The 13,874-nt window shown below is 38.9% G+C and overlaps 1 protein-coding gene across 1 annotated transcript in view; it reads left to right on the forward strand.

Moving 5' to 3' along the window:
• PRKAR1B (protein kinase cAMP-dependent type I regulatory subunit beta) overlaps positions 1–13,874 on the forward strand; it is an 807,144-nt gene that overhangs the window by 660,974 nt on the left and 132,296 nt on the right. The window contains exon 8 of the mRNA XM_053695126.1: positions 264–324. Coding sequence (XP_053551101.1) covers positions 264–324 — 61 coding nt within the window. The remainder of the gene's footprint in view (positions 1–263; positions 325–13,874) is intronic.

Raw genomic sequence — 13,874 nt, forward strand, 5'->3', positions numbered from 1 at the left:
ATATAAAGGTTTTGCTTTGCTATGTATTCATGGTGAGAAGGTATTTTTCTGATCCTCACAACCAATCCACTAAAACCGCTGAACAAACATCAGTAACCTTGTTTGGCCTTTCAGGGTTTTTTTTGCTAATATTTGTGCCTGGAAGCTACATGTGCTATTGGGTGTGACCTTTTTTGCAGTATAACTAGAGCATCTTGTAATATGGATAAACCACAGAAATGTTGTGAAATAATTTTCCCTTTTTATTTTTCTTCTAATAACAGGGCAGTACTTTGAGGAAGAGGAAGATGTACGAGGAATTCCTGAGCAAAGTGTCCATTTTGGGTCAGTTGTCCTCTATATTGCTGACATCACAGGTTAAACATATATTTTTAGATTTGGTCAAAGCCTACATCTCAGTTACATTGTGACAGAGGACCACACAGCAGCCATATAAACACACATGGGGGTCCCGGCATGCTAGTCATTTTATTGGGTCATGTAAGCTCACATCTGTTCCTGAGGTTTTTCTTAGTTGCTATCTGATCTCATAGAAACAACTAAATGATTTTTACATGTGTGAATTTGTGGAGCCGCTCTTCAAATCCTAAGACTTGAAAATGTGAGAGAATGCGCTCCACACCTTCATATCTAAATAGTTCTACTTCATAGATGACTCGGTTTAAAGGGAAACTGTCAGCACACTTTTCTGTAGGGTTTAAAGGGATATGAAACCCAAATGTTTTGTTTGTGATTCAGACAGATAAAACAATTTAAACAAACTTTTCAATTTACTTCTATTATCAAATTTGCTTTGTATTCATTGTATCCTTTGTTGAAGAAATACCTATGTAGGTGTCTGGAGCAGTATATGGTAGGAAATAGAGCTGTCATCTAGTGCTCTTGCGAATGGATAACATTCTTGCAAAACTGCTGCTATATTGTGCTCCAGACACACACACATTTCTGAGCTTATGTCCCTGCTTTTCAACAAAAGACACCAAGAGAATGAATAACATAATAGAAGTAAATTAGAAAATTGTTTAAAATTACATGCTCTATCCGAATCATGAAAGACATTTTTTGTTTTCCATTTCCCTTTAAGTCTGGAGTCTGCACTTCCAGGTCTAACAGGAATTCGAAAGCTCACAATTTTCATAATTAAATTACAGGAAAAGACGGCAAAATAAAAAATGAAACTATATATATTTTTTAGATGCACATAATTAAACAGTTTTACATTACATTGTCAAAGGTCTGAAACTCACAATTTTTCTGCCATGATTCAGATAGAACATACTGTTTTAATCCATTTCCAATTCACTTTTTTTATCACATTTTTTTCATTCTCTTTGTATTCATTGTTGAAGGAGCAGTAATGCATTACCGGGAGCTAGTGGAGCCATTGACAAGAGGCATATATGTACAGCCACCAATCACCAGCTAATGCATTGTTGCTTCTGATCCTACCTAGGTATGCATTTCAACAAAGGATACCAAGAAAAGGAAGCAAATTAGTTAAGAGAACTAACCTTGAAACTTGTTTATAATTGTACTGAAACTATTAAAAAAAGCCCTAACCCATAAAACCCTAATCCACACTCTTACCTCTTGGGATACAATTAGGTATTGAGAATTAAAAGTCACTTTTAAATGATCACTTTTGGTGCCAGAAAGAACTGCATTACACACTCTATACTATCTAACAAGTTCTCTATTTATTGGCCTGACCTAAAACTTAAAGGGACAGTCTACTTGAAAATTGTTATTGTTTAAGAAGATAGATTATCCCTTTATTACCCATTCCCCAGTTTTGAATAACCAACACTGTTAAATTAATACACTTTTTACCTCTGTAATTACCTTGTATCTAAGCCTCTGCAGACTGCCCCCTTATTTCAGTGTTTTTTAATAGCTTTTTACAATCTTGCATTTTAGCCAATTAGTTCTGGTTCTTGTGAACTCATTACCATTCCCCACATGAATGAGCACAATGGTTTTGTATATGGCACACATGAACTAGCACTGTCATGCTGTAGTGCAAGGGAAAAAAAGCTAAAAAAACACTATAGGGACAGTCCATACCTTCATTCCTTACTGTTGGGAAATACAACACCTGGCCACCAGGAGGAGGCAAAGACATGCCAGCCAAAGGCTTAAATATCCCTCCCACTTCCTCATTACCCCAGTCATTCTTTGCCTTTCATCACGTTAGGAGGTGGCAGGGAAGTGTCAGAAAATTCGGAGAGTCGTGAAAAAGGGTATCTGCCCGTCGATATAGGACTGGAGTTTTAAGTAAAGTCATGTCAACCTCTCAGTGAGAGTATTGATAAAAGTTAGAGTCTGGAGATGCAGGAGAAGTTTTTCTGCGATGCCATCCAGACTACTGCTAACAGCTCCTAAGCAATCAGTGTTGACGAGTTTCGCTGCTTGCTTTCTCTCACTCAAGTCCATGTCAGGAGCGCTGCTATGAGACTATCACACTTGAGAGGCTGTGTTCTGTTCCAGAGCATGGATCCTGGAGGTAAGATTGTTTCCATTTTTACACATAAAACGCTATAACAGGGTCACAGTGTGGCTCCTTTATACCTTGATAGGATCCAGGGTTAACATCCTCTGAAGGGGGTTTATTGAACAGTTGGGGTTAATGAATCAGTGATTAATTATTTACATGCTGCTTTGTGTGATTTTTTTTCCTAGGCTCATAGACGGTGTGTTTTTGGCTGGAACAAACAGGTTTCACTTTTAAGTTTCACTTTCGTTTTTTTAGAAAGTGTTGCATAGCTCCTATTACTTGCTGTCCTTGTAATAACAGGGGATGTACTGTCTTGCACTCCATGTGACCGGGTGTGGTCTATGTTCATTTCCTCCATTCCGGCTGAGACTTGAACCTGAGTAGAGCATTTCCTCTGTTAACTGTCTGGGTCTAGGAGGTGGTGAGTGCCCCAGCCATTGGGAGTATAAAGGTGCAGTTTTCTATAATAAAAAAGTTTTTATTTGTATCCTTCTGTGGGTATAACCTGAGCTATGGAGGACTCTGACATGTTAGAAGGTACTCTTTCTGTACTAAATCATACCTGTTTATATTGTGAGGAGGCCGTGGTTTTCCCGCCCACTCAATTATGTTCCACATGCCTTAACACTGTTATAAAGTCTAAGAAGGGAGATAAGCCTGCTAAGGCTCTTAGTCCCTCTAAGTCATCTACCTCTCAGGACTCGGTGTCCTGTGAGATTAACTACATTATTTACTCCACATGCAGTTCCCCATAGCACATCTAATCCTCCATCCGGAGGGGGCCTTCTTCCTGCGGACTCTGCAGTGCAGTTACAAACGGCGGTGTCTGCGACCCTTAGTGCATTACCTCGCTCTAACAAACGCAAGAGAAAGGTTAAACATAGCTCTCCTGACCCGGAGTCATCTAAATATTTATCGGATTTAGCTATTATGTCCCAGTTATCCGATGATGAGTTAACCTCTGTAGCTTCAGAGGGTAAACTTTCTGGGTCGGAGTCCTTAGTTTCTAAGCCACCTGCTGTGGAGGAACCGTCCTTTAGATTTAAAATTGAGCACTTGCGTTTTTTATTAAAGGAGGTTCTGTCTACGTTAGAGGTTCCAGAGGCCGCGCTGCCTGAAGAACCCGAGTTTACGAAGACAGGAAATTTTCTTTGACTTTTCCTTTGCAGGTTAAGATGGCAAACATTATTAAGAACAAATGGGAAAGAATTGGTTCTTCCTTTTCCCCCTCGTCTACTTTTAAAACTTTGTTCCCGGTCCCGGACTCTCAACTGGATTTGTGGGGCTCCATTCCTAAGGTGGATGGTGCTATTTCTACGCTTGCTAAACGTACTACTATACCTCTTGAGGATAGTTCTTCATTCAGAGAGCTGATGGATAAGAAAATGGAAACCTTTCTGAGAAAGATGTTTTAACATACAGGATTTTTGTTTCAACCGGCGGCTGCAGTTGCCGCGGTTGCCGGAGCGGCTACCTACTGGTGCTACTCTTTGTCGGAACACATTGAGTTGGAGTCTCCCCTCGAGGATATTCAAGACAGAATTAAAGCTCTGAGAATTGCTAATTTTTTTTATCTGTGATGCAAACATGCAAATTATTCGCCTAAATGCAAAGGCCTCTGGCTTTGCTGTCCTAGCCCGCGGGGCGCTCTGGATGAGATCTTGTTCTGTGGAAATTACTTCTAAGTCCAGACTCCTTTCTCTTCCCTTCAAGGGAAAGATTTTATTTGGTCCAGGCCTGGACTCCATTATTTCTACGGTTACTGGAGGAAAAGGTGCCTTCCTACTGCAAGTTAAGAAGAACAAGTTTAAGGGACCACAATCTTCTATTTTTTGTTCTGACAAATCCCAATGACAACAATCCTCCTCCAAGCCTAAGAAATCCAAGAGTACTTGGAAGCCAGCTCAGTCCTGGATTAAATCCAAGCAGAATAAGAAGCCCGCCTCCGATGGTCTGTTTCCGGTGGGAGGAGCTGTGCTGTGCAGTGTGAATACGCTGTTGTCGGCGTCGGGAGCCGAGTCTAGACAGCTCAATACTACTTTCCCCTGATGTCTTATCTCCCGCTGTTGGTGCGCTTAGCACCCTAGGGAGCCGGGCAAGTTCCACTCAAGCCCAGGCAAGAAACTGACTAAAGACTTTATATCGGCTTCTATGTCAGAGCCGCAACTTCGCTTTTACTATTGAGGACCTAAGTATCTTGTCTGGTGATCTCTGCTTGCCTAGTCCACCGTCGGCTGCATGACATGTGTTTGCCATAGCGAGACAGCTTTCCCACTGGAGCCGTTTGTGTGCAGGAACAGAGCATGCTGTGAGTGCGGTGGTGGACAGTGAAAGAGCTTTACCTCTAGCAGTCAAAACCTGAGGGCTATTTGTGCTCGTTGTGGAGTAGTGATACTTCCTAGGGCACTTCCAGAACGGTAATTTCGCTGAGGTCACTGAGGCAGCAAAAGTGGAGGCGTCTGCAGCTTGCTGTTCTAGGGCGTAGCAGCTGAGGATTTCTGGCCAATCTGAAAACGGATTATTGTACAAGCCTCCCCACACACCCAATAGAAAACGAAGGTGTGTCAAGGAACATACAACAGACAACACCCACCATTTCCACACGGAGCCCATACAGCCTTGCAAAATAACCCAGATACTGGTCGGCTTAAGGAGGGGAGCAGTTTGCGGATGGTAAACCGGCAGGAGAGCCTTAAAATAGCTCCCTCAGGACTGAGCTAACGGTTTGGGTGATATATGTGAGTCATAAATCTATTTCAAGCTATTTGCCAGCTTCTTTTTTTCTGGTGTGTATGTGCAGCTATTGTGGTGGGTTGGAGGAGCGGTAATTCACCCTTGCAGGGAAAGGAGGACCTCCTATGTTTAAATGCAGCTACGGCAGTTCATTAGGACTGACTAAAAGGAAAAAACAAGAGGAGTAATTGGATACCTTCTGCAATATATTCCTACTCCAGAGAACAGTACATTGGGCGCTCACGATCAGGCTAGAACTGTATAATCTGAGCCTAAAATCCCCATGAACGTTATATGTTGGGGAAAAGAAAAGGGAAAAAAAAAAAGAAAGTGTGCTTAGTAGGAATTTCTGTGATTTCCTGTTAATTATTTTCTTTTTCTCAAAGTTGTAATTTTGTCTCCATCTTTCCCTAAATGTAATGGTGTAAGTCATACTACAGTGTCTAGAAAAAAAAGAAAGAAAGAGAAAGAGGGGAAGAAAAAAAAAAAAAAAAGGGTCGAAAAATCCAGAGTTTCTTGGTTGGTAATCAGATTTAGGCAGTATCTATTTCTGTAGATTCACCTCCTATGTCTGGTTATAAACTTTGATATTATAGGGGGCTAGATCACACTAAATTATTAATCAGTCCACACAATTGGTTTATATAATAGGCTATGCGTGTGATTTCTGAAAGTTTTTTTATAATATGAGACCTTCAAATGCTTATTTAATACTGTGGAATTTATTTTTTTCTTACTATAAATAACTTGATTGGTAGTTGAAGACTACGATAAAAGAAGGGAAAAGCTCTCCCTCATTTGTGATTTGTCTAAATATATTTTTCAAGAAGAGCAGGATTTATAGGAGTTTAGAAAATCTTACTGTAAATTCTGTATGTTAACCCTAAGAAACCACAATAGGTATAACATTGATTAATTCCATATATTATAAGCAGCTTGTTTATTCCTCATAAAATACAGAGGTGTGGGGAAATCTCCCTATATTATATGTTCCCTCTTTTTTTCTTTTTTTAAGGGAAGTAGTATGCATAGGAATTTAGGAATTGTGGGTATCTATCTAACTGGTCATTAGGGTCCGAAAAGCTTATTTGTCTCAGAGATTGCAGTCTTTATTTATCACTAAAAATTATTTAATTACTTTTTTCTCACAGGTTTTTTTTTTTTTTAAATAGGGAAAAGGGGAGCCACTAGGCAAGAAAAAAGGAAAAAAATCTCAAAAGAAACACACAAGAATAAGCACAAGATATAAGACACATAAGGGAAAAAAGGGAAAGGAAAAATAAATAAATAATTAGAATATACATTATATGTATCTTCTTTGTATTTCTTCACATATATAAGTTACACTATTTGCACGTCTACTTTACCAGGCCTTAATCTGGTATTGTATGTGGGGTAGGAGTGTTTTTTTTTTTTTTTTTTTTACACATTTTGAATGGAAAAATTTATCACTCAGGGGAAATCTAATTCTCCTAAAATGCCTGCGAAAACGAAAGACAAGAAAAATAAAACAATTGACACCAGTTTAGATAGTACAATGGAACCTAGTAGGTCTCCATTTGACTCGCAAGCCCTTATAGCCAAAATATCAGAAGTGTTTTCACCGCAATTTGAAGCCATCAAAAAAGAGATTGGCTCAATTGCTACTGAAATAAGCTCACTGTCTGTTGAAGTAAGACAGTTTTCAGCAAGGCTAACTGAAGCAGAGGCTAGGATCTCTGATATAGAAGATCAGACACATATTAAGGCTGACACTTTACGTAAACAAGAATCTAAAATTAAAAATATGCAGTTACGCCTGGAGGATCTTGAAGATCGCTCCAGGCGTAATAATATTAGATTAGTAGGGCTTCCCGAACAGTCAGAATTCGAAGATTTAATAAAATTCACGTCCACTACATTACCTCTTTCACTTGGTATGCCATCCCATTTGCTACCACTCACGATTGAGCGTGCCCATAGATTGGGCCCTAAGAAATCTTCTCCAGACGGAGTCACAAAGAGTAGAGTCTGTTTATTCAAACTTCTTAGATTTCAAGATAAAGTTGATCTATTGAAACTGTTTAAAAAATCTGATCCTCCAGTATTTGGAGATAGCCGGATATTATTGTTTCAGGACTTCTCCTTTGAGACCTCGTCTAAAAGAAGACTGATGGCCCCCCATTGCACGCAATTAATAAATAAAGGGTTAAAGGCTCGCATGGTTTACCCTGCCAGAATTATAGTAGAGGATCACTCTTGTACTAGACACGTATTTGATTAGGTTACAGAAGTTAAAAAATACATTGAGAGCAGTTAATCGCAGAAATTTTATTAACTAGAAGCTACGATTTTACTTGCTAATGTTGAAGATTGTACTCTCGATGCTAGATATTGCTAGCGAAGTTGTTATTTTGTTTAATTTTTTTTTGTGTTTTTTTTTTTTTTTTCTCTCCTCTCCGCCACCGCCCCTCCCCTTTTTCCCCCCGCTCCGCGCCCTCGGTTCATCCCGAATGGGCCGGCCCTTACAAAATGGCTAATTAGCCTGATTTTAGATGGTGGAAGGAATTAAGATTTTATCCTGGAATATAGGAGGGATATCTTCCCCCATTAAACGCAAATTGGTTATTAAAACCCTAGCAAGCTATAAACCAGATATTGTTTTCCTTCAGGAGACACATCTTAATGAGCATGAAGCGGCTAAATTGAAGATAAAATGGGTAGGGGAAGTAGTCTCTACGACTGGTCGATCTAGAAAATGTGGGGTCGCTATTCTCTTCCATAAAGAGTTAGAATACAAGATAGATAAGGTAGAAATAGATCCGGCTGCAAGATACATTCTTATCCATGTGTTTATAAAGAATATTAAATTTATATTTTTTAATATATATGCCCCAAACAAGTTTTCTAGAGAATTTTGGGAGAAAATAAAAATTAATTTATTTCCCTTTATTGCTGAAAATTTAATTCTAGGGGGTGATTTCAATGCTACCTTATGTCCTGCACTAGATAGACTTTCTAATAAAAATAGATCAGCCTATGAAAAGAATGCAAAATATTTATCACAATTTTGCGCAAAGCTAAAATTAGTTGATATATGGCGTTTAAAAAACCCAGATAAACAGTCATTTTCTTGTGAGTCTAAAGCACATGGTACCTTTTCGAGAATTGACCTACTTTTAATCACGGAGAATTTAGCTAGTCAGAAATTAGAGACAGGAATTGGAGATATCATCATCTCAGACCATGCAATTATATCTTTGTCATTTCCTTCTGGGCTAAAGAATAGGATTCAAATGCCTAGTTTTTATTTCCCTCGATATTTGTACACTAATCCTAAATTTGTTAATTTTTTGAGATCTCTCTGGCAGCGATATTACTCCGATAATATAAGCTATTCTAATAAACCGGAAATTTTCTGGGAAGCTTTTAAAGCTGTAATGCGGGGAGAAATACAAACATATATTAGTATAGCTAAGAAAAAGAGTAAAGCATGGGAAATTCAAATCATGAATAAAGTTAGGAACTCACATAGAAAATATTGTTTAAGGCGCACCTCGGGAAACTGGAAAAAATACCAAGATAATAGGAAGGAAAGAGATTTGTTCTTAAAACAAAAACTTTTAGAGGAAGAAGCAAAAATAAATCTTCAATTTAAAGGAATGCATGGCTCCTCCGTTAAATACTTGGCTAGACTCATTAAGGTTAGAAAAAAGAAAAATTTTATTCCCGCTATTCAAACTGAAAAGGGAAGATATACGGAGACTAAGGGGATCATGGAGGCATTTTTTGCCTATTATCAACAACTATACTCTGGAGTTGAGATAGATATTATTAATCAAGATATCTTTTGGTCCATGATAAAGATGCCTCAATTAAGTAGCGAGGATTTAATATCGATTAATGCTCCAATATCTATCGATGAAATTAGAAAAGCTATAGAGCATTTGAAGATGAATAAGGCTCCTGGACCAGATGGGTTTCCAGCGGAGCTTTATAAATGTCTTGGTGAGCTCCTTCTACCCACTTTAGAAAAACTTTTTAATTACTATTATATGTCCAATAATATGATTTCTAGTTATTTCTCTGCGGCCAATATTTCGCTCATCTTAAAGAAAGGTAAAAATCCCGAAGATCCGGCCTCTTATAGGCCGATTTCGGTTTTGAATACAGACTATAAGATTTTAATGGCTATTATTGCTTCAAGATTATCTTCTTATTTACATAAAATCATTCATCCAGACCAGACTGGATTTATGGTAGCTAGAAATCCAGCGAAAAATACCCGCAAATTGATCAATTTTTTGGATTATGCCTGGAATGTGGATAAGGAGAGGAAGAAGCCATTATGGCAAGGGACGGCTATACTCTCCCTGGACGCGGTCAAAGCTTTTGATTCGATTGTATGGGAATATCTTTTTAGGGTGATGGAGAAGTTTGGCTTTAAAGGGGAATTTCCACAATTTATTCTTAGATTATATCATAATCCAATCTCCTTTTTACTTATCAATGGGTCTTTATCCCCTAAAATAATATTACAGAGAGGCACCAAGCAAGGGTGCCCTCTATCCCCTCTACTCTTTAATATAGCGTTGGAACGTCTCGTGATTCGATGCAGAGATGTTTTGATAGGAGTCCCATTCGGTATACACCGTCTCAAAATGTTGCTCTATGCAGATGATGTGTTGATTTTCCTTACCAATATCCAGCAGTCTATTCCTATGATTCTACATGTGTTAGAAGTTTTCAGCTCCTTTTCAGGTTACAAGATAAACTTAGAAAAGAGCGAATTAATGTGTATAAATAGTTCTCAGCTAGCAGGCCTCGATATCCCATTCAAATTGGTTGATGCTATTAAATATCTAGGTTTAGTTTTGCATAAAAATCCTAAATTTTGGTACAAAGCCAATTTTGAGCCCCTTCAAAAAATTGGATCTGATTTGCATCTTTGGGCCGCTTTCCCACTGTCTATCACAGCCAGAGTTAATTTGATAAAATCAATCATTTTTCCGTGTTTGTTATATCCGCTTCAGAATTTGCCTTTATTCTTACTGAATAAAGATTTAAAGTTTTTTAATGCTCAAGTTTCTAAATTTATTTGGAACAATAAAAGGCCCCAAATCGCGTTGGCTAGATTAATGCAAAATTGCGGATCGGCGGGATTGGCGCTTCCTAACCTTAAATTGTACAACTTAGCTGCCATGGTTAAAACGGCAATAGATTGGCTTGCTGGCACTAATCTAGTTTCATCAGAAGAGCTAGAAAATTATTTGATTGCCCCATTTGCGTTAAAAGCTATACTACATACTGCAGTCCAGAAGCTGCCTCAGAATGTTAGCTGTCTTATTACTATTAGAAACATAGTTTTTGCCTGGCAAAAGTTTTGTGCAATGTTAGATATAGATTATTCGTTTTCTGATTGGCTTCCTATTGTAAATAATCCAAATTTTTTGCCCGGCCTTTATCAAAAAGTTTTTAAAGTTTGGTCCGATAAAGGACTACATTACGTAAAACAGTTATTTGATGAGAATGATCAATTATTAATGGCGGATACTATTTTTAATAAATTTGATCTAGCTAGATCCAATCTATTTGCCTACTTTCAAATTCGCCACTTTGTTCTATCTCAAAGCTGGCCCACTTCTTGGCTCTCTGATTGGACGGATATTAAGCTTTTTATACAAAAATTTGTGGCAGGAAACTCTTCGATATCTTTGATGTATGATATCATGTTGACCAAGCAGAGTCTCTTAGTTAGGGATAACATTTGTAAGTCCTGGCTGCCGTTAATCCCCTTGGTAAATCATGATAAGATTATTCAGAGTTTTGACTCTCTACGTAAGTGTAAAGTCCCTATATTTTGGATGAATCTCACATGAAATTGATTAATAATTTTTACCTTTCTCCGTGGAAAATTTCTAGATTTTACCCGACTTTGGTTAGTTTATGCCCCCGTTGTTCACATGATAGGGCTGATTTGCTTCATATGTTTTGGACATGCCCTAGGGTAAGACAATTATGGTTAAAGATTATATTCTGGTTTAATAAATTATACAAAATATCAATTGCTTTATCTGCGGAAGATGTCATTTTTCTATGTCCTCCACAAGAGGCCTTTAATGTGAACACCATAAATAGCTTAAATACTATTATTCTTACTGTTAGATACTGTATTCTTAAAAATTGGAAAGCTAGGCGGATACCGGGATTAGCTATGGTTTTTAGATCCTTGCAAGATCAAATTGTCTTTGAATCATTTCATCTTTATGAAGTATCGGAGAAAAGGATCAAGAAGTTTCTCTGGAAATGGACACCAGTTATTCTGTCCTATCCATATTCCTTGCAAAAGAGGATACTTTCTCCTTTTCTTTCTTCAGTGAGTTTTGCGGAACTAACGTTACTTAATGTTTTCCCACATACATGGATTGATTGTACTATGAGGGAGTCCTAGTCGGTGGCGTTCTGGAGGGGCGGGGTGGGGGTGGGGTAGTGGGCGGGGTGGGGATTGAGAGAGAGATACTTAGGTTCAGTTTTTTTTTGTTTTGTTTTTTATTATTCTTATCGTTTGTTTTGTTTGTATGTTTTATCGTTTATCTCCTGTTTTTCCATTAGACCCCTGTTATGTTATTATACAGGTGAGAAGGAAGGTCAAGTGAGAGAGGGATCTCATGTAAACCAAGGGCCTTTAGTAATAAGTATATCTTTGCTATAACTTATGTGTTTTTTTTTTGTTTTTTTTAAAAAGGCTACTGTATTTATGTGTAATGATTATTTCTTAATTGTATTTTGAAAATGTAAGGTTCAAAGTTTTCCTTCTCTATGCAACAAAAATAGAAAATGTGAGGTTTATTTATTGTATTTCTTGCATAATTTTGATGTAACAGATTTGCTTATTTTGTGGCAACTTGTTTGCCATGTTTTTTCTGTATATGTATATGATTGCTGTAACTCATCACGCTTGATATTTCATATTTAACCTCAATAAAAATCATTTAAAAAAAAAAAAAAAAAAAAGAAGCCCGCCAAAAAAAAATCAGCATGAAGGTGCGGCCCCCGATCCGGGATCGGATTGTGTAGGGGACAGACTGTCTCTTTTTTCAGACGCTTGGTTCAAGGATGTACAGGATCCATGGGTCCTGGAGATGGTATCTCAGGGATGCAATATAGTCTTCAAATCTCATGTTCCAATCCAAAGGGAACACTTCCAGTTCCTGAGTTTTGCATTCTTGGACCAGCACTTCCAGTTCATTGCCCTTCCGTATGGCCTAGCTACTGCTCCAAGAATCTTTACGAAGGTTCTGGGGGCTCTTCTAGCCATTGCCAGAACTCAGGGTATTGTAGTAGGCCCATACTTGGACAATAATCTGGTGCAAGCACCATCCTTTCATCTTGCGGAAGAATTCTCGGAGTCCCTTCTCAGTCTTCTTCGATCACATGGATGGAAGATAAACTTGGAAAAGAGTTCTCTTATCCCAAGTACCAGGGTGGAATTCCTGGGTACTATAATAGACTCCATATCCATGAGGATATTTCTAACAGACCAGAGATGTTGCAAGCTAACTTCGGCATGTCTTGCCCTCCGGACCTCCTTGAGTCCCTCTGTGACTCAGTGTATGGAGGTGATTGGTCTCATGGTGTCCTGCATGGACATCATTCCTTTTGCCAGGTTCCATCTCAGACCTTTACAACTGTGCATGCTGGGGCAATGGAACTGCGATCATTCAGATCTGTCTCAACAGATTGTATTAGACAGCCGGACGCAAGCCTATCCAGATGGGGAGCTGTTTGGGGTGCTAGGAAGTCACAGGGGTTGTGGACTCAGGAGGAGTTCTCTCTCCCAATCAATATTTTGGAACTACGGGCAATCTTCAAGGCCTTGAAGGCTTGGCCACTTTTATTAGATTCCAGTTTATCAGACAATATAACCTCGGTGGCTTACATCAACCATCAAGGAGGAACGAGAAGTTACTTTCAGATGAAGGAAATATCTCAGATTCTGAAATGGGCAGAGGCTCACAGCTGTTCACTGTCAGCGATCTACATTCTGGGTTTGGATAACTGGGAGGCAGATTTTCTCAGCAGGCAATTATTCCATCCAGGGGAATGGTCTCTCCATCCCAAGGTGTTTGCAAAGATTTGCAGCATGTGGGGGATGCCGGAGATAGATCTCATGGTGTCCCGTCTCAATACCAAGCTACCCAGTTACGGGTCGAGGTTGATGGATCCCCAAGCGGATCTAATAGATACACTAGCAGTGCCCTGAAGGTTCAAACTCATATATCTTTTTCCTCCATTATCGCTTCTTCCTGGAGTGGTGTGCCGCATCAAGCAAGAGCAGGTTTCAGTAATCCTGATTGCTCTATCGTGGCCGCGAAGGACGTGATTCGTGGATCTAGTGGGGATGTCCTCATCTCCGTGGAAGTTACCTTGTCGCAGAGACCTGCTGATACAAGGTCCATTTGTTCATCAAAATCTAGATTTTCTGAGGCTGACTGCGTGGAGATTGAACGCTTAGTCTTAGCCAAGAGAGGTTTCTCTGAGAATGTCATTGATACTCTTCTTCAAGCTGGTAAACCAGTTACTCGGCGTATCTACCACAAGGTGTGGAGGACCTACTTATTCTGGTGTGAAGATCGTGGTTTTTCCTGGCACAGAGTTAAGGTTGGCA

Source organism: Bombina bombina, chromosome 11, assembly GCF_027579735.1.
Source record: "Bombina bombina isolate aBomBom1 chromosome 11, aBomBom1.pri, whole genome shotgun sequence".
Taxonomy (NCBI): Eukaryota; Metazoa; Chordata; class Amphibia; order Anura; family Bombinatoridae; genus Bombina; species Bombina bombina.